At 39.9% G+C, this 19,356-nt stretch overlaps 1 protein-coding gene across 1 annotated transcript; it reads left to right on the forward strand.

Annotated features, from left to right (window-relative positions):
• Positions 1-2,082: 2,082 nt before the first annotated feature.
• LOC308251743 (zinc finger protein 627-like) lies at positions 2,083-18,003 on the forward strand (the record flags this gene model as incomplete). The annotated part of the gene is made up of 5 exons (XM_080675454.1): positions 2,083-2,240; positions 12,846-12,972; positions 13,175-13,235; positions 14,110-14,756; positions 17,981-18,003. Exons 1-5 carry the CDS (start codon positions 2,238-2,240, stop codon positions 18,001-18,003), a joined length of 861 nt encoding a protein of 286 aa, XP_080531580.1. The 5' UTR covers positions 2,083-2,237.
• Between the last annotated feature and the right edge of the window lie 1,353 nt (positions 18,004-19,356).

Consider the following 19,356-nt stretch of genomic DNA (forward strand, 5'->3'; position numbering starts at 1 on the left):
TTGCATAAGAAGCATCAGTGAACCATGAGGAGTTTCCCAGAGGAGTTTCCTGCAGATTCAGATTATTACGAGGGTTCAGTAGGTGATCAGCAGTGTTAAGCAGTCATGAGGGGACTTTGTGGCTAATGGAGGGGAGAAAAGTTAGTAGGGTTAAGGTTATTACAATGTGAGAGTTACGTCAGAAGCAATTAAAAGGATTTCCTAGCTCTGGCTCGTGTGGCTCAGTTGGTTGGGCGTCATCCTGGGCACTGGTTGCTGGTTCGATTCCTGGTCAGGGCACATGCACGGGTTGCAGGCTTGATCCCCAGTAGGAGGATGTGCCGGGGGCAGGGAGGGGGCGTGTAGAAGGCAGCTGATTGATGAGAAAGCAGTGAGACCCCCAGCTCCCTCCGATCCCAGGCTCCGCCCCCGCCCAGGAGCCCCCTGGCTCAGCCCTTTCCAGGTTGCTCAGGACCCACATGGGGCCTACCTCAGAGTGACCTGGGTGCCTGGGTGTCGAGAAAGTTCCTGGAACCCAGGCTGCTGGGCGCCTATGTATGCAAATTAACTTCCATCTTAGTTGGGTTAATTTGCATACTCACTCTTATTGGCTGTGGGCATAGCAGAGGTATGGTCAATTTACATGTTTGTCTATTATTAGGTACTAGAGGCCTGTTGCAGGAAGATTCCTGCAAGAATAGGGCTTCCTGCGGCCTGAGCGAAGCAGAGAAGGGAGCGAAGCCCGGGAAGGCGGGCTTCCCTCCCACAGCCGCCTCCTGCCGCCTCCCCAACCCGCTTTCCGCTTTCCCCTTTCCCTCCCTCTTCCTTGTACACTGTCTTCAGTCTTCGCTCCATGCCTGCGTATGCAAATTAACCGCCATCTTTGTTTGGTTAATTTGCATACTCACTCTGATTGGCTGGTGGGCGTAGCGGAGTGATGGTTAATTTGCATGCTTCTCTGTTATTAGTGTAGATGATGATGATTATATAGGATATACACTGAGTGGCCAGATTATTATGCATTCAGAGATCATAATAATCTGGCCACTCATTGTATATCATAAAGCTGTTCATATAAATAAGTAAATGCATTAAAAGTTTTGCAATCCAATCACTTAGGCATATAAGTGCCTCCAGATTAATTAAAATATCCATTGTTTCACAGTTACTTTGTGTATATGTGTGTGATGAGAAAGCTTAATCCACACTTAGCAAATTTCAAATATACAGTCTAGTATACATATATTAAATCATCATGTTGTGATCTTTAAATATAGACAATTTGATTTGTCAGTTATACCTCAATAAAGCTGGAAGAGAGGAGAAAGTTTCCACATGTGTCACAAGTTTACATAACCATTTATAGTTTTTCTTATGTCAATGAAAATGGAAAAATCAATTGTCTTCGGGATATTTAGTCGCTTACATTTCAGAGATCTCTAGAGACAGAGGCAAAAAGTAAATTAAATTTCCTACCAGTGTAAAATGTACAGCTAAATATATATTTAACACATCTCACACCCTGTGGTTAGACTAAGAGTTCTTGCACCCTGGCTAGGTCATCAGGCTTCCAACTCCCCACCAGAGCCAAGTGCTCTTAAATTCTTTCTCTTAAGGACAGAATGGCTGGGGGTGAGGAAGGGACTGCTGGGAAGCATCCAAGATCGAAATGGAGCCAGACTCCTTATTACAGACGGTGAGGTCACCTTAGGTGTCGGTGTTTCTAAGGAGTCTCAGTGCCAGGAGTGGCCTGACAGCCTTTGCTGATTGATGAGAAAGCAGTGAGACCCTCACAAGCCCTGGACCTGGAGAGAACATAAACCCTCTTGTTCCAGTGTGACCTGACCGGGGACACCCTCGTGTTCTGTACTTACTTGCACCATTTGGAAACTGAATCAGGAATTCCCTGTGCACACCTGCTCCCACGTGTTCACAAAGCGCTGGGCAAATACAGTGCAGTCAGCCCCAGCCAGGCCAGGAATAAGTCGTTTCGAGTCTGAGTCGAGGGTCCTGCGGAGGGCTGTCACTCAGGCAGAGGGGGCGCGTCATCAGCAACTGTCCAATCAGGGGTGCTGCTGGGGCAGGTGGGTGGGGCGAGGCGCCACAGGGGCGTGGACTTCTCACAGTCCGCCAGGCTCGGGAATGCTGGTCGCCAGTGCTTAACGGTCCCTGGTGCTTCTGTTGCAGGGTCTGAGGCGCGGTGATCCGCACGCGTGGGGAAGTTTAGCCTGGACTCAGGGAGACCTAGGAAACTGGAAATGGTGAGTGTTTGGGGCACGGTGAGGCACGGGGAGGAGGGGCTGGTTGGAACTGGCTGGAACTGGCTGGAGCCGGCTGTAGTCGGACCGGCCTCCCCTCGGTCAAGTCCGAGTCTGCGGACCGAGTCCGCTTTCCGCTTGGGCTCCGCTGGCACCGCGTCCCCTCCGGCGCACAGCGCGGGGCTGGACCCGGAGCCAGGACCGGAGTTCCGTCCCGTCCCTGCGCGAGGACTTCAGCCGCGGGCTCTGTGGGCAGCCCGCGTCCCCCCAGATGGTGCGGGGTCCACGGGGAGGGTGATCAGGGACAATTGTGACTCGGTCTGCGGGGCTTTGGAGGGGAGGGGCTGTGGTCTGTGGGGTCCCCAGTCCCCCCTTTCTCCTCAGGGGGAACCGTCTTTTTATGAGTTTTCTTAAATGTTTGGGAAGCAGGGTCTCAAATCCTGGACCCTGGTCCCCCAAATTGGCCTTTACTGAAACTGGCGATAAATCTCTGCATTTCCAGGTCAGTCCTCGAATTCCCAAAGCCAACTTTCTCCCGAGTCACAGCATCATTTATCCTCCGGGGTGCGTTTCAAACAGACTCAATATTTTGTGTATTTTATTGAAAAAGAATTTTAATGGTCTAAAGTATTACATATGTCTCCTTTTCCCCGGATTGACACCCATTTAAAAGTTTTTTACGGAATAACGACGGAATGCTCTTCTTTAGAGATTTCTATTTGTCTGGATATTTTGCGTTAGAGGAAAGCCGAGAGTAACCACCTAGAAGACGTATGAAGTCCGCGTTCCTCTCCCCCAGGACCTTCCCTGGGCACAGACATAGGGGAAGCCCTCTGGGGAGGTTCCTCTTGGGAAACTTTCCTGGGTGTTGTGCCCCATCAGCACGGCCCCTTCCCTGGGTTGATCACTTTGAAAACACTTACTGACTTAAGTCTCAGTTTTGTTATATAAAACATTTTGTTAAATATTATATATATCTATTAAATATATATATAGTATCTTTTAAGTGATTTCAGAGAGGAAGGGGGAGGGAGAGAGAGAGAAACATCAATGATGAGAGAGAATCATTGATGGGCTGCCTTCTGGGCGCCCTACACTGGGGATCTGACATGTGCCTTGACCAGGAATGGAACCATGTCCTCCTGGTTCATAGGTGGACACTCAACCACTGAGCCACCTAGGCCTGGCTAAGTCTCAGTTTTTAATAGGAGTAAAATGTAATTAATCACTAGAACCTGAAAGACAATATAAAAGAGTTCTAAATAAGCAAAAAGAGGAGAATTTGAGGGGGAAATTTTTTTTCAGTATTACGTTCCGTTTCTAGAATTTTTCTTTCATTCTTCCTGAGCAGGTGTAGTAAGTTTCTGAGGTTGTTTTATTTTGGGGAGTTTTAAAATACAATCCCAGGGCTTAGCCTTGCAGAGCAGAACTGTTGAAGTAGATTCCTAAGAAGAGCTGCTGAGCCCCGGAAGTGGGGATGCAATGCAGGGCCTTGGGTGGAGGTGGGTGCTGATGCCCTTTCTGTGGTTGTGGTGATGGATCCTTAGTCCTAGCCATTTCTAGATTTTATGTTGAGGTTTGCGTTCAGAGTATAATTTGTAGACATTGAGAAGGTCTATGCAGATCAGGTGTTGTCTCGTGGACAAAAGGTTTATGGATTTGGGGATTCATTTGGATCAAAACTTAAAACTGAATCAGGCTGAGAGTTGCCTCACCTGTGAGAATGGAAGCCTCAGGGAGGGAGCATTTCCATGCTTACAGGAGAGGGGAGCGTGTGTGGAGCTCCCAGTGTTCACTCCTGGGGCTACTCAGGTGTCACCCATGTCCTTCCCCAGGGGCTGACCCACTGCAGGGGGTTTATCTCAGTAGGGGGTGTCCTTAGTGGAAACATTCTACTTTCTGAGTGTGGGTTTCCTTCTGAACTGTAGGGAAGCAGGCTGCTTACCTTTCTTGATGCCAGTATTGCTGTTTACTTTCATTGGATTCCTTTCTCCATTGAATATTGCCGCTCTTTGAATATAGTTTTCATTAATACTTGTGCTTTTAATATGTAAGTTGATTGAAAGATATCGTGTGGAACCAAATATAATTTTGATTTTATTATGGAAGAGAGCCTGAAGATGGGAGAAGGGTGTTTTTAAGTTCTCAGGTGATTTTTCCATTTTTAGGTCAGTTTTTATATGTCCATGATTCTAAAGAAATTTGACATTTAAAAGAATTTCTGTTTGAATGGATGTGAGGAAAAAGCAGTTGAATTTTTATTTTCATTGATGTAGTAAGAAAACTCAAAAATTAAGGATATATTTGAATTTTCTAGTTCATTTCAGGGTTTTATTGCAAACCCCTCATGCATTATAATATACTACTCAATCTCAAAAATATCCCAGGTGTAAAATACAGTGGACAAACTGTTAGAATGTCCCTTGGCTTTTTACCAGAAAGGAATTTGGGAATTTTAAAAAAATATATATGTATATATTTTATTGATTTTTACAGAAAGGAAGGGAGAGGGATAGAGAGTGAGAAACATCGATGAGAGAGAGACATTGATCAGCTGCCTCCTGCACGCCCCCTACTGGAGATGTGCCCACAACCAAGGTACATGCCCTTGACTGGAATCGGACCCGGGACCCTTCAGTCCTCGGGCCAATGCTCTCCACTGAGCCAAACTGGCTAGGGCAAATTTGGGAATTTTTGATGGTCTGGAGTTTTATATTTTTTAGTGTTTAAAGGATTACATCTTAGAGTGGTGTTCTGTAGAGGAAAGTTAAAATTAAATTAATTTTTAAAAGTAAAAATTAATTTAAAATAATGATTAAGCATAGGAAATAATGGTATATATATATATCATATTTAATAATCCTATTTAATAAAGAGGGAATATGCTAATTGACTCTCACACCATCGCAAAGATGGTGGCGCCCATAGCCAATAAGGAGGGAATATGCTAATTGACCGCCCCACCCTCAAAGATGGTGGTGCACACAGCCAATAAGTAGGGAATATGCTAATTGACTGCCCTGCCCTCAAATATGGCAGCGCCCACAGCCACAAGATGGTGGCGCCCAGTCACTCTGTGCCTGTCTCCGGAGCCCCCCAGCCCCCTGAGCCCCCCAGCCGCCCAGGGCTGGCCTGAGGTGCAGGCAAGCCTCGGATGGTGGCTGCCCAGCTGCCCAGAGCCGGCCGAGGCTTGCGCGGCTGGCACTGACAGCAGCAGAGGTGTGATGGGGCATCACCTTCCCCTGATCACCGAGTTGCCTCCCGCCCCTGAGGGCTCCCGGACTGTGAGAGGGGGCAGGCCAATCTGAGGGATCCCCCCTCTAGTGCACGCATTTTCACGCACTCGGGGGATGGTTACTCAGCCTAGCCTGTGCCCTCTCGGGGGATGTCCACCTGCCGGCTTAGGCCCACTCCCCGGGGGATTGGGCTTAAGCTGGCAGTCAGACATCCCTCTGGCAGCCTGGGAGCCCTCAGGGGATGTCTGATTGTGGCTGGGAGTGGGTCTAAGCCATCAGTCGGACATCATTAGCACTGCCGAAGAGGTGGGAGAGGCTCCTGCCACTGCCAGTCAGCCCAGCTTCTGGCTGAGCAGAGCTCCCCCTGTGGGAGTGCACTGATCACCAGGGGGCAGCTCCTGTGTTGAGCATCTTCCCCTAGTGGTCAGTGCATGTCATAGCGACCAGCCGTTACATTGTTAGGGTCAATTTGCATATTACCTTTTTATTATATAGGATTATTATATAGGATATATATATATATATATATATATATATATATATATATATATATATATATATATAATTTTCTCCTTATTTTAAATAAGTAGTGCATTGGAAGGAAGGCTGATTAAATTTCTAAGAAATCAACAAGAAGACTTCCTGACCACATATCCTGGTCCACTGCAGCGCTGTAAGTTAGCCATCCACAACACAATAGTTTCAATCACTTCTATATTACCCCCTATTTATATAAAAACAGGCCAGAGCTAATGCCTGTTTTTCTTACTTGGGTTTGTTCTTGTCATAAGTGGTCAGGCTCCATGTGTTTGATATTTGACTACTGAAAATTAAGCCGCACCCCTCCCTCTTCCCCTTGTCCTCCTTATCTGTCAGGCAGATAAGAACCTGGAGGCTCCTGCTGTGGGTGCTGCTGCTTGCTGCGGAGCCCCTCCCCTGATCTCTGTTGCCCTGTGTTGCATTGTTGACCTCACAGAGCCTGGGTTCTGTGCTCAGAGGACTTTGAGTTGGCAGTTTTAGTCATTCCTTGTTGTTTGGGAGCAGGAGTTTGAGAATGGAGCTCTCCTTACAGTGGTTTTGGTTGGAGTCTATGTGTGTGTGTAGAGTGAAGGTGTGACTCAGGCTGGGTTCTCCTTAACATTAGGGTGAGTCTTGGTGGGACAGGGGAGTATACTAGGGTGATTGATTATACTCATGAATGAGGTGAGCCCATCAGATGGTCACTCCTTAAAGAGCAGGTATTTTCTTTTTCAGTTTAAAGAAATGTTTACTTTTTAAAATTATAGTTGACATACAATATTATATTAGTTTCAGGTGTACAACATAGTGATTTTTGCATTTATGTATTTTACAATGTGATAACCAAAACAAGTATATTAACCAACTATCATCATATAAACTTATTATAATATTATTGACTATTTTCCCTATGCTATAAATTACATCCCAATGACTTATTATATAACTGGAAGTCTGGACCTCTTACTTATTATTATTATTTTTTTTAATCTTTTTCACCTCTTCAGCCAAAACTCTTCTTTGGGAGAAGCTATTCATTTGTTCTCTGTTCTATGAGTCTGTTTCTATTTTGTTTTGGTAGGTTGTTTTTTTTTTTTTTTAAGTTCCACAAATAAGTATAATTATATGGTATTTGTCTTTTCTTGGTATGACTTTTTCACTTAGCATAAAATCTCTGTCTCCACCCATGTTTATGTAACTGGTAAGATTTTATTATTTTTATAGCTGAGTAATATTCCATTTTGTCCGTGTGTGTGTGTGTGTGTGTGTGTATGTATCACATCTATTGTACATAGTACTGTAATTAACATAGGGGTACAAATATCTTTATTGAATTATTATTTTTGTTTTGTTTGGGTAAATACCCAAAAGTAGACTTGTTGGTTCGAATGGTAGTTCTAATTTTAATATTTTTGAGGAAACTTCATACCGTTTGCTATAGTGGCTACACCAAATTCCAGTCCCACCAACAGTGCACAAGGGTTCCCTTTTCTCTACATTCTTGCCAACACTTGTTATTTGCTGACTTTTTGATCATAGCTATTCTGACAGGTGTGAGGTGCTAGACACAGAGAACAGACTGATGGTTGCCAGAGGGGAGAAGGATTGGGGATGGGCAGAAAAGTTGAAGGGGATTAAGAAATACAAACTTCTAATTATAAAATAAGTCATGGGGTTGTAATATACAGCACTGGAAATAGAGTCAATAACTTTGTAATAACTATGTATGGTGACAGATGGTTACTAACAGTATTGTGGTGATCACTTTGTAAGATATATAAATGTTGAATCACTATGTTGTACACCTGAAACTAATATAATATTGTATTTTTTTAAAAAGTGGTGAGTGCGGGCATTCTGTCTTGTTCCTGATGTTAGGGGAAAAGCTCTTAACTTTTCACCATTGAGTTTGTAAGCTCTGGGTTTGTCATATGTAGTTTTATTATATTGAGATATGTTCTATTTAGTTCCACTTCCTTGCAAGTTTTATGGATATTATATTTTGTCAAATGATTATTTGCATCTATTGAGATGGTTATAAGGTTTTTATTTTTGTTTTGTTATTGTGGTGTATTATGATTCTTGTTTTGTGGATATTGGACCATTTTTGCAACCTTGGAATAAATTTTACTGGATCATGGTATATGATCCTTTTAATGTATTATTGAATTTGGTGTGCTAATATTTTTTTGAGGATTTTTACATCTATGTTCATAGATGGAGTACACACACACACACACACACACATATATACATATATATATATTAAGAATAGACTATTGATTTTTAGAGAGGAAGGGAGAAGAGAGAAACATTGATGTGAGAGCACAACATCAAATGGCTGCTTCCTGCACACCCCCTACCATGGATTGAACCTGAAACCTGGGCTTTTGCTCTGACTAGGAATCCGGAAGCCAGCAACCTTTCGATGCCTGGGATGGTGGCCAGTCAACTGAGCTACAGCAGCCAGGGCTGGTAATTTTTTTTTTTTTTTTGTAGTGTCTTTGTGTGGTTTTGGTGTTAGAGTAGTGCTGGCCTTGTAGAATGAGTTTTAAAGTGTTCCTTTCTCTTCAATTTTTTTGAATACTTTGAGAAGTATAGGTAATAATTCTTTAAGTTTTGGGTAGAATTCAGCAAACTGTTAGGTCCTAGATTTTTGTTTCTTGGGGTTTCTTTCATTATTGATTTCAATTTTGTTACTAGTTATCTGTTTATTCCTATTTTCTATTTTTTTTCCTGATTTAGGCTGAACATATGTGTTTCTCGAAATTTATACATTTCATATTGGTTGTCCAGCTTGTTGGTGTATTCACTTATGATTTATTTGTATTTCTGTGTTGTTAGTTGTAACGTCTCTTTCATTTATGTTTTTATTTATTTGGGTTATTATTTTCTTTATTTCTTGATGAGTCTGGCTAAGTAAGGGTTCATTTTATTTTTTCAGTAATCTTAGTTTCATTGATCTTTTCAATATTTTTTCTCCATTTCATGTGTTTTCACTTTGATCTTTTTATTTCCTTCCTTCTACTAACTTCCTTTTTTTTTTTTTTAAATATATTTTATTGGTTTTTTTACAGAGAGGAAGGAAGAGGGATAGATAGTCAGAAACATCGATGAGAGAGAAACATCGATCAGCTGCCTCCTGCACACCTCCCACTGGGGATGTGCCCGCAACCAAGTTACATGCCCTTGACCGGAATCGAACCCGGGACCCTTCAGTCCGCAGGCTGACGCTCTATCCACTGAGCCAAACCGGTTTTGGCTAACTTCCTTTTTATAGTTCTTTTAGGTGTAAGATTAGGTTGTTTATTTGAAATTTTTGATTCTTGAGGTAGTTCTGAATCACTATAAACTTCCCTTTTAGAACTGCTTTTGCTTTGCCCCATATACAGGATGTCCTCCCCAAAATATATATACATTTTAACAGCTAAATAGCTCAACTTTGAAAATGAAATATATTTTATTTATTATTTATTTATTTATTTTGTATTGATTTCAGAGAGGAAGGGAGAGGATGAGAGAGAGAGAGAGAAACATCAATAATGAGAATATTGATCTGCTACCTCCTGCACGCCCCCTAGTGGGGATCGAGCCTGCAACCCAGGGCATGTGCCCTTGACTGGAATCAAACCCAGGGTCCTTCAGTCCACAGGCTGATGCTCTATCCACTGAGCCAAACCGGGGCAATGAAATGTAATTTAATAAACACTGCCTTTATAATTATTCAAAGTGTATGTATACATTTTTGGGACACCCTATGTTTTGGAATGCTGTGTTTTTATTTTCATTTGTCTCAGATATTTTTTGATATTTTCTTTGATTTCTCTGTTAACCTCTTGATTATTTAGGAGCATGTTATTTAGCTTCCACATATTTGTGTTTTTTTCCCCAGTTTTTTTCCTTACAATCAATTTCTAGTTTTATACTGTTGTCATCAGAAAAGATATTTCAATACAAAAAATTCTTGATATTTCAATCTTAAATTTACTAAGACTTGTTTTGTGGTCTAATGTGTGCTCTGTCCAGGAAAATATTCCATGTGCACTTGAAAATATTGTGTATTCTGTTATATTTGGATGGAATGTTTCTGTAAATATCTATTAATTCCATCTGGTCTAATGTGTCTTTTAAAGCCAGTGTTTCCTTGTTGGTCGTCTGGATGATGTATCCATTGATGTAAGTGGGTTGTTAAAGTCCCCTACTGTTATTGTCATACTATCAATCTCTCCCTTTACAGTGAGTAATTTTTGCTTTATGTACTTAGGCATTCCTATCTTAGATGCATAAATGTTATTATGTAATGCCTTTCTTTGGCTTTTATTAGAGACTGTTTTAGTCTATTTTGCGTAGTGTAAGTATTCCTACACCAGCTTTCTTTTCATTGCTATTTGCACGAAATATATTTTTTCCCTTCAATTTCAGTCTGTGTGTGTCTTTATATCTGAAGTAATTTTTATAAGCAAATATGTATGACTCTTGTTTTTATTATTCATTCAGCCACTGTGTCTTTTGATTGTATAATTTAGATCACTTACATTTAAAGTAATTATTGATGGGTATGTACTTATTGCTTCTTTATTAATTGTTTTCTGGTTGTTTTTGTAGTTCTCTGTTCCTTTCTTCTTCTCTTGTTTTCTACCTTTGTGCATTGATGACTTTCTGTAGTGTTATGTTTGGATGCCTTTCTTTTTATTTTGTGTACCTGTTACAGGTTTTTGGTTTATTGCTACCATGAATTTCACATATAACAACCTATATTAATAGTAGTTTAAGTTAATAGTTGCTTAAATTCAACATATTCTAAAAGCACCATTTTTTACTTATCCCCCCCATATATTATGTTTTTAACAATATATTTCACATCTTTGTGCATGTGTATGTCTCTTAATTAATTTATTCCAGATACACATGATTTTAAACTGCTTTTCTCTTGCAACTTTTAAAATTATCTCTTTGTCTTTAACTTTTAGCATTTTAGTAATTATGTGTTTTGTGGTTTCTTTAAGTTCATCTTGTTTGGGACCTATGTGCTTTTTGACTTGGATATCTGTTTCCTTCACCAGGTTAGGGCAGTTTTTAGCCATTATTTCTTCAGATAGTTTTTCTGTCCCTCTCTCTCTCTCTTCTTCTGGGACCTCTATGGTGAGAATGGTAATACACTTGATGTTGTCCCAGAGGTCCCTTAAACTATTTTCACTTTCTGAAATTCTTTTTCCTTTTTGCTGTTTCAGTTAGGGTTTTCCACTACCTTGCTTTTCAGTTCACTGATTCACTCTTCTGCATCATCTAATCTGCTATTAATTCCCTCTAGTGTATTTTTTTCATTTCAATTATTATATTCTTTAGTTCTGATTGGTTCTTTTTTTATATTTTCTATCTCTTTGTTGGAGTTTTCCCTGAGTTTATTTATTCTCCAATTTTGTTGACCATCTTTGTAGCCATTGCTTTCAACTTTTTATCTGGTAGATTGCCTGTCTTTATTTCATTTAGTTCTTTTTCTGGGGTTTTGAGTTATTCTTTTGCTTGTAGCATAATCCTCTTTCTCCTCATTTTGTCTATCTCTTCATGTTTGTTTCTATGTACTAGGTAGACCAGCTACATCACCAAATTTTGAAAGGATGGCTTTATGTAGGTGTGCTGGGGGTATCTTGTGGTGCAGTCTCCCCTACACAGGGGAGCTTGGAAATGACAGAAGGGAGGGCATTATCTAGAAATACAAATAATAGCCTTGTCTTATAATTGCCCGTAGTATTCAGTAAGATAACAAGCTTTCCAGGTTTGTAGTTTAGGATCAATCTGCTATGCCATATAGCCCAGGTATTTGGTAGGCAATGCCATTTAGATTTGTGAAAGTACATTCTACATGTATCCACAATGATGAAATTGCCTAACAATACATATCTCAGAATATATCCCCATAGATAGATGGTACAAGACTAACTTTCTGGGCCATCATATTGGACAGAGAGAGAAAGGAAGAAATGAGTCTGTAATAAATATTACACAAGAAAAAAGCAGTGCTGATCTGTATGAATGTTATTCAGCCAGCTACATCTGATGACTTTTAATGATCTGGAGAACTAATTTAAGATGATATGACTACCTAGACCTTGCTAAAGCTAGCATTGTCATAGGCCTTCTGGACTCATGTTTAATGATGGCAATAGAACAAAAAGCAAATACGTTTATTCAATATGTATTTATTCCCAGAAATCTTATGCACATTTAATCCGATGGTTCATGGAGTACTGTAAGTGGTAATAAGGAAAAAAGATTAAAAGTTTTTTTTCTACCCAGCCGGTGTGACTCAGTGATAGAGCATTGACCTATGAACCAGGAGGTCATGGTTCAATTCCCAGTCAGGGCACATGCCTGGGTTATGGGCTTGATCCCTAGTAGGGGGAGCATGCAGGAGGCAGTCAATCAATCAATGATTCTCTCTCATTATTGATGTTACTATCTTTCTCTCCCTCTCCTTTTCCTCTCTGAAATCATTTAAATAATTTAAAAAACATTTTTTCATAAGGAATTTATTATCTTAAAATGATAATACAATATTCGTTTCATTTCTATAGCATTTCTTTCTATTCCCAACATGCTCTGAACCCTGCCATTAGAAGAAATACATAAAATATAATGTGATCATGGTAAAAATGTATAAATAATTTCCATGTGTTCGTGATGGTATTTATGAGAAAGTAATTGTGGACAGAGTGTAAGTTTCTGTTGATGAAGTCTTAGCATATACGTTTGGAGATGACAGAATCATATGTAACTTCCTGTAAATGAAGTCTAGGTGTCCAGTGCAGTCCATCTCATAAATTTTACTATACACATATTTGTGATGTTTTAGGACTCAGTGACATTTGAGGATGTGGCTGTGAACTTTAGTGTGGAGGAGTGGGCCTTACTGGATTCTTTACAGAAGAAACTCTACAAAGATGTGATGAGGGAAACCTTCAGGAACCTGGCCTCCATAGGTAAGGATGACAAGTTACCCTTTACTTCCTCATCTGAAGGATAAGTTTCTTATCCATCAACATTGTGCTAACATGTAATGTAAGAATAGAGGACATTGATGAATAAACTAGGCATAGTCACAGCTCATTATAGAACTAGAATCTAATAATTTTTCTACAATTTCTAATACTTTGGAATCCTATTTCTTGGTCTGATTTTTAGGGGAAAAATGGGAAGATCATGAAATTGAAAATCAGTACAAAAACCAGGGGAGTAAACACAGGTGAGTAACATTCACAATAGAAAGCAGTGTCTCAGATGAGAAACCAGTTATGCTATAAAAATTTTAGAACAATTTTCTCAGCCCAGCTCAGTGGTTGAGCATCAACCTATGAACCAGGAGATCACAGTTCTATCCTCAGTCAGGGCACATGCCCTGGTGGTGGGCTCGATCCCCAGTGGGGGGTGTGCAGGAGGCAGCTGATCAATGATTCTCTCTCATCATTGATGTTTCTATCTCTCTCTCCCTCTACTTACCTCACTGAAATAAAAAATCTATATATTGAAAACAAATGAAAAAAATCAATCTAAACTAATCCTGCTTCAAATTACTTCTCAGAAATTTTTTACTAAAGTACTTTTTAAAAAAATTTTTAGATGATGAATTTCTTTATTGATTTCAGAGAGTAAGGGAGAAGGAGAGAGGGAGAAACATCAATGATGAGAGAGAATCATTGATTGGCTGCCTCCTACACGCCTCCCACTGGGGATCGAGCCCACAACCCAGGCATGTGCCCTTGGCCGGAATCGAACCCGGGACCCTTCAGTCCGCAGGCTGACGCTCTATCCACTGAGCCAAGCCGGCTAGGGCTAAAGTACTTTTTATATGTGAGGTAGATGTGTAGTGTTTGCAAAAAAAAAAAAAATAGTTTACATGCAAAGAGCATTCATAAAGCTAAATATGAAGGTTATTTTTTTGATAATAGTAAGACTGAAGTTGTCTTGCAGAGATTTTGGTGTATTCAATGTCCAACAATTTGGTCAAGATAGTAAACCTATACTTAGCAGTAAATCATAAAAATGTAGTCCAAATATTCTACTAACAAGTATAAAATTATTAACAAAGTAATTAATAATGTGCTTCTTGTTTTTTGCAGAAGTCAAATGGTAGAGAGGCGCTGCAAAAGGAAGGAGGGTAGTCAATGTGGAGAAAACTTAAGCCTTATTCCAAATCTCAATCTGACGAAATCTCTTCCTGGAGTAAAACCATGGGAATACAATGCATGTGGGGAAATCTTCATGCATCATTCATCCCATAATAGGGACATCAAATGTCAAACTAGACACAAGACCTCTGAGTATCAGAAATATGGAGAGAAACCATATAAATGTAGTATATGTGGGAGAGCCTTCACTTATATTCAGTTTTTTGATGAAATAAATCACAATGGAGAGGAAGCTTATAAATGTGAGGAATGTTGGAAAGCCTTCAGGTGGCTCAAAAGCCCTCAAAGACACATGATCAAACATACTGCAGATGCTCCTTATAACTGTGAGGAAAGTGGGAAAACCTTTAGTTCTTCACTTTTTCTTCAAACATGTGAGAGGAGCCACACTGTAGAGAAGCCCTATCAATGTAAACTCTGTGGAAAAGCCTTCCGATATTATAAAAGTTTTCAAAGACATGAAAGGAATCACCCTGGAGAGAAACCTTATGTATGTGAAAAATGCAATAAAGCATTCAGCTATCCCAGTCATCTTCAAATACATGAAAGAACTCACACTGAAGAGAAACCCTATGAATGTAAGCAATGTGGAAAGACCTTCAAATCTTACAGTTCCTTACAACCACGTGAAATGACTCACACAGGAGAGAAACCCTATGTATGTAAGGAATGTGGAAAAGCATTCAGATATTACAGTTCCTTACAAACACATGAAAGGTCTCACACTAGAGAGAAACCCTATGAATGTAAAAAATGTAGCAAAGCATTCAGTGCTCCCAGTTGTCTTCGCAAACATGAAAGAATTCACAGTGCAGAGAAACCATATGGATGTAAAGAATGTGGAAAGGCCTTTAGATTTTATAGTTCCTTACAAACCCACGAAAGGACACACACAGGAGAGAAACCCTATGAATGTAAGCAATGTGGAAAGGCCTTGAGATATTACAGTTCCTTGCAAATACATGAAAGGATTCACACAGGAGAGAAACCCTATGCATGTAAGGAATGTGGAAATGCATTCAGATGTAACAGTTTCTTAAAAATACACAAAAAATCTCACACTGGAGAGAAACCCTATGAATGTGAAAAGTGTAGTAAAGTGTTCAGTACTCCTAGTAATCTTCGAATACATGAAAGAACTCACACTGCAGAGAAACCCTATAAATGTAAGAAGTGTGGAAAAGCCTTCAGATATTATCGTTCCTTACAAACACATGAAAGGACTCACACAGGAGAGAAACCCTATGAATGTAAACATTGTGGGAAAGCCTTCATTTGTCGTACCACCATTCAAAGACACTTGAAAATGCACAATGGTAAAACACCATATCAGTGTAAGGAATGTGGGAAAGCATTCACTTGCCTTAGTTTATATCAAAGACATGAAAGAACTCACACTGGAGAGAAACCCTATGAATGTAAACAATGTGGAAAAGCCTACAGAGATCACAGTTCCTTACAAAGACATGAAAGGACTCACACTGGAGAGAAACCCTATGAATGTAAGGAATGTGGGAAAGCCTTTATTTGTAACAAAATTTTTCGAATACACATGATGAGAGTGCACACTACAGAAAAACCATATAAATGTGAAGAATGTGGGAAAGCCTTTAGTCATCCCTATTCTTTTCAAAGGCATGAAAGGACTCACTGGATAAAACCTCTTGAATATAAATAGTGTGGGAAAGACTTCAGTTGGCCTACATCCTTACATGTGAAAACTCCCACTGAAAAATAAAAAAGCAAATAACATGAGGATTGACATAAATTAATTTAGTTATAATGCTCTAGAAAACTTTCAAGATTAGAGAGCTGTTATTAAAATAGCAAATTATGTTTATCAGTTTTTTAAGTGCACATTTGGACATGGGATTTATGCTACAGTTGATCCTTAGAAAACTCAGGAGTTAAGGGAACCTGTTTTCCACGCAGTTGAAAATTTTTGTGTAACCTAAGCTAGCTCTCTTCATAGATGAATACCAAACCAAAGATTGAAAATACAGTTGATCCTTGAACAACCCAAGTTTGAAACTGCACAGGTCTACATTTTAATTCTGCAGAAAAATGGACCTGCACATTTCAAACTCATGTTGTTTAAGCATAAGTTACTTTTATTTTTATTTTTTAAAATATATTTTATTGATTTTTTACAGAGAGAAAGGGAGAGAGATAGTTAGAAACATCGATGAGAGAGAAACATCAATCAGCTGCCTCCTGCACACCTCCTACTGGGGATGTGCCCACAACCAAGGTACGTGCCCTTGACCAGAATCGAACCTGGGACCTTTCAGTCCGCAGGCTGACACTCTATCCACTGAGCCAAACTGGTTTTGGCTAAGCATCAGTTACTTTTAGAAATAAATATTGAGGTGAAATAATTTTACAATTTGTCTTTAAATAATTATATAATATTAATAGGTAGTGAATAATTAATGAATTCTAATAAGGAGCACAAACCATCAAGGACTGTGAGGTATAATATCAGGATGTTCATAAGGACTTATAACAAGTTTTTGACTTGTGTTAGATGATTTCATTGCTAATCAAGGAAGACCTTTTTCTGTATTACCATCCTATCTAATAAAGAGGGAATATGCTAATTGACTGTCACGGCCCTCAAAGATGGCGGCACCCACAGCCACAGATGGTGGCACCCAATCCCCTCATCCCCACTCGGACGCCTGCCTCCAGAGTCCCCAGTCTCCTCAGCCCCCCAGCTGCCCAGGGCTGCCCAAGGCTCAGGTAACCAGGCAGGCTGAGGCTTGCACTACTGGCAGTGGCAGCAGCAGAGGTGATGGGGGCGTCACCTTCCCCTGATAGCCAGGTTACCTCCCACCCTGAGGGCTCCTGGATTGTGAGAGGGAGCAGACCAGGCTGAGGGACTCCCCGCTCCAGTGCATGAATTTTCATGCACTGGGCATCTAGTCAGTTAATAACATTGTCTCTACATTTTGAAGCTTGTAAGATACATGGGTGAATTCAAGTTTACTTCTAATATGCAATTAGGTTTAACTTTTAATAATGTTTTGTTTCATGTTAAAGGGCCATTGGAAAAAAAAATGTTTGGTATTTGTTGGGATTTTCCTACTGGTTTTTTTGATAGTTCCTGGATATTTCTGTTCCATGATATATATATTCTTACTTTCATAATGACAAAACTCCTTATGCGGGGTGATGGGTATTAGATACTTTTTCCATTTTTCATTCTAATTAAACAGAATAAATTTTTAAGTATGTCAAGTTTATGAAAGATTTTAGTTTCATGGGAATTATTTTCATATTTCAGCCTTTGCTGTTTTTTTATTTGACTTGCATTAGGTGAATAGATTTTTATTTCAGAAGAGAGACCTGTATTAAGTAGGAAAAAAAATAGAGCTGGAAATAACACCCCTGTGGGTAGTGTTAGGAACTAGATTTTTAGAATCTATGCCTTTGTGGTTCCATTAGACATTACTAGTAGCCCCATAGTGTGAGATTTTGAAAGCCAAAGCGAAGAAGGCATTAATTAGTCATATTGTAGAGCTACCACATAGGGAGAAAGAGGTACCTACCACATAGGGAGAAAGAGGTACCATCTTCCACCTCATTTTAAAAAAAAATCTTTGCCCTTCCAGTCAAGAGACTACTCAAAACCACCACCAACTATTTAACTTCCATTTTTTAGGTATAAGTTTCCACTGCTGTCTTCACAAATTGCACATCAAAGATCCATCAGAGTTTGGATTTTCCTGTAAGCTGTCTTGTGTCCACCATGAAACTGATTCATACTTTTATGTTTATATCTGATTCTCCTCTTGTCTAGATTACATCTGCATTAAGTTCTAAATTATATAGGAAATATCTTATGCTGTTAATAGTGCTAGTATATGTCCTTGGTTGACCATGACATCTACAATGCTGCTACTGAAAAGAACATGGAGTTTGTTTCTCTGCTGCATGTTTTGGGGCTGTGTTGACCCGGTCCTTCGGTGTGAGAATAAGCACCTTCCTCCTCTCAGGAAGACTAGGTGTTTCCAATTACTTGTAGCTGAGCCCAACCCCTCAAGATATACATATGTATACATATATAATTTTAATCCTCACTCAAAGATATGTTTTTATTGATTTTAGAGAGGAAGGGAGAGAAAGAGAAATATTGATGTGAGAAAGAAACATTGATCTGTTGCCTCCTGTATACTCTCCAACTGGTGATTGAACCTGCACCTTTTGGTGTATGGGATGACACTCCAACCAACCGAGACATCAGCCAGAGCCTCAGTTAATTTTTAATTATGCTTGACTATATGTGATTAAAATTATGTGCTTACTTTTTTCAAACTAACGCTTATGTAGTTGTTTCATAGAAATATTGTAGTAACTGTTTTTAAGATATAAAATGCTAATAGATATTTTGTTTTCCATTTCCTGAAAAGAATGTATTAAAATGTCTCATTATAATATGTGTTTTCAGATACACTGCGATTTTTTACATTTAATGATTACATATTATTGTTAGTCAATATTATCATGTACATACAAGTTCAGGTTTCTTTCTCAAACAAATTTTATTTTACTTATTTTTAAATATATTTTTATTGATTTTAGAGAAGAAGGGAGAGGGAGAGAGAGAAACATCCATGATGAGAGAGAATCATTGATCAGCTGCCTCCTGCACGTCCCCTATTGGTGATCGAGCCCACAACCCAGGCATGTACCCTAGACCAGAATTGAACGCGGGACCTTCAGTCTGCAGGCCGATGCTCTATCCACTGAGCCGAACAAGCTAGGGCCTCAAACAGATTTTATATTTTAATCTTTCATAGATACAGTCTTATCATAAAACTGATTTATGCCCTAGCCCCGTGGTTGGCAAACTGCGGCTCGTGAGCCACATGCGGCTCTTTGGCCCCTTGAGTGTGGCTCTTCCACAAAATACCATGGCCTGGGCGAGTCTATTTTGAAGAAGTGGCGTTAGAAGAAGTTTAAGTTTAAAAAATTTGGCTCTCAAAAGAAATTTCAATCGTTGTACTGTTGATATTTGGCTCTGTTGACTGAGTTTGCCGACCACTGCCCTAGCCGGTTTGGCTCAGTGGATTGAACGTCGGCCTGCGGACCAAAGGGTCTTAGGTTCAGTTCCTATTAAAGGCATGGGCCTTGGTTGCAGGAACCTTCCTGGCCCAGGCCCTGGTCCGGGCTTGT

This window comes from Plecotus auritus (assembly GCF_963455305.1).
Source record: "Plecotus auritus genome assembly, chromosome: 6".
Classification (NCBI taxonomy): Eukaryota; Metazoa; Chordata; class Mammalia; order Chiroptera; family Vespertilionidae; genus Plecotus; species Plecotus auritus.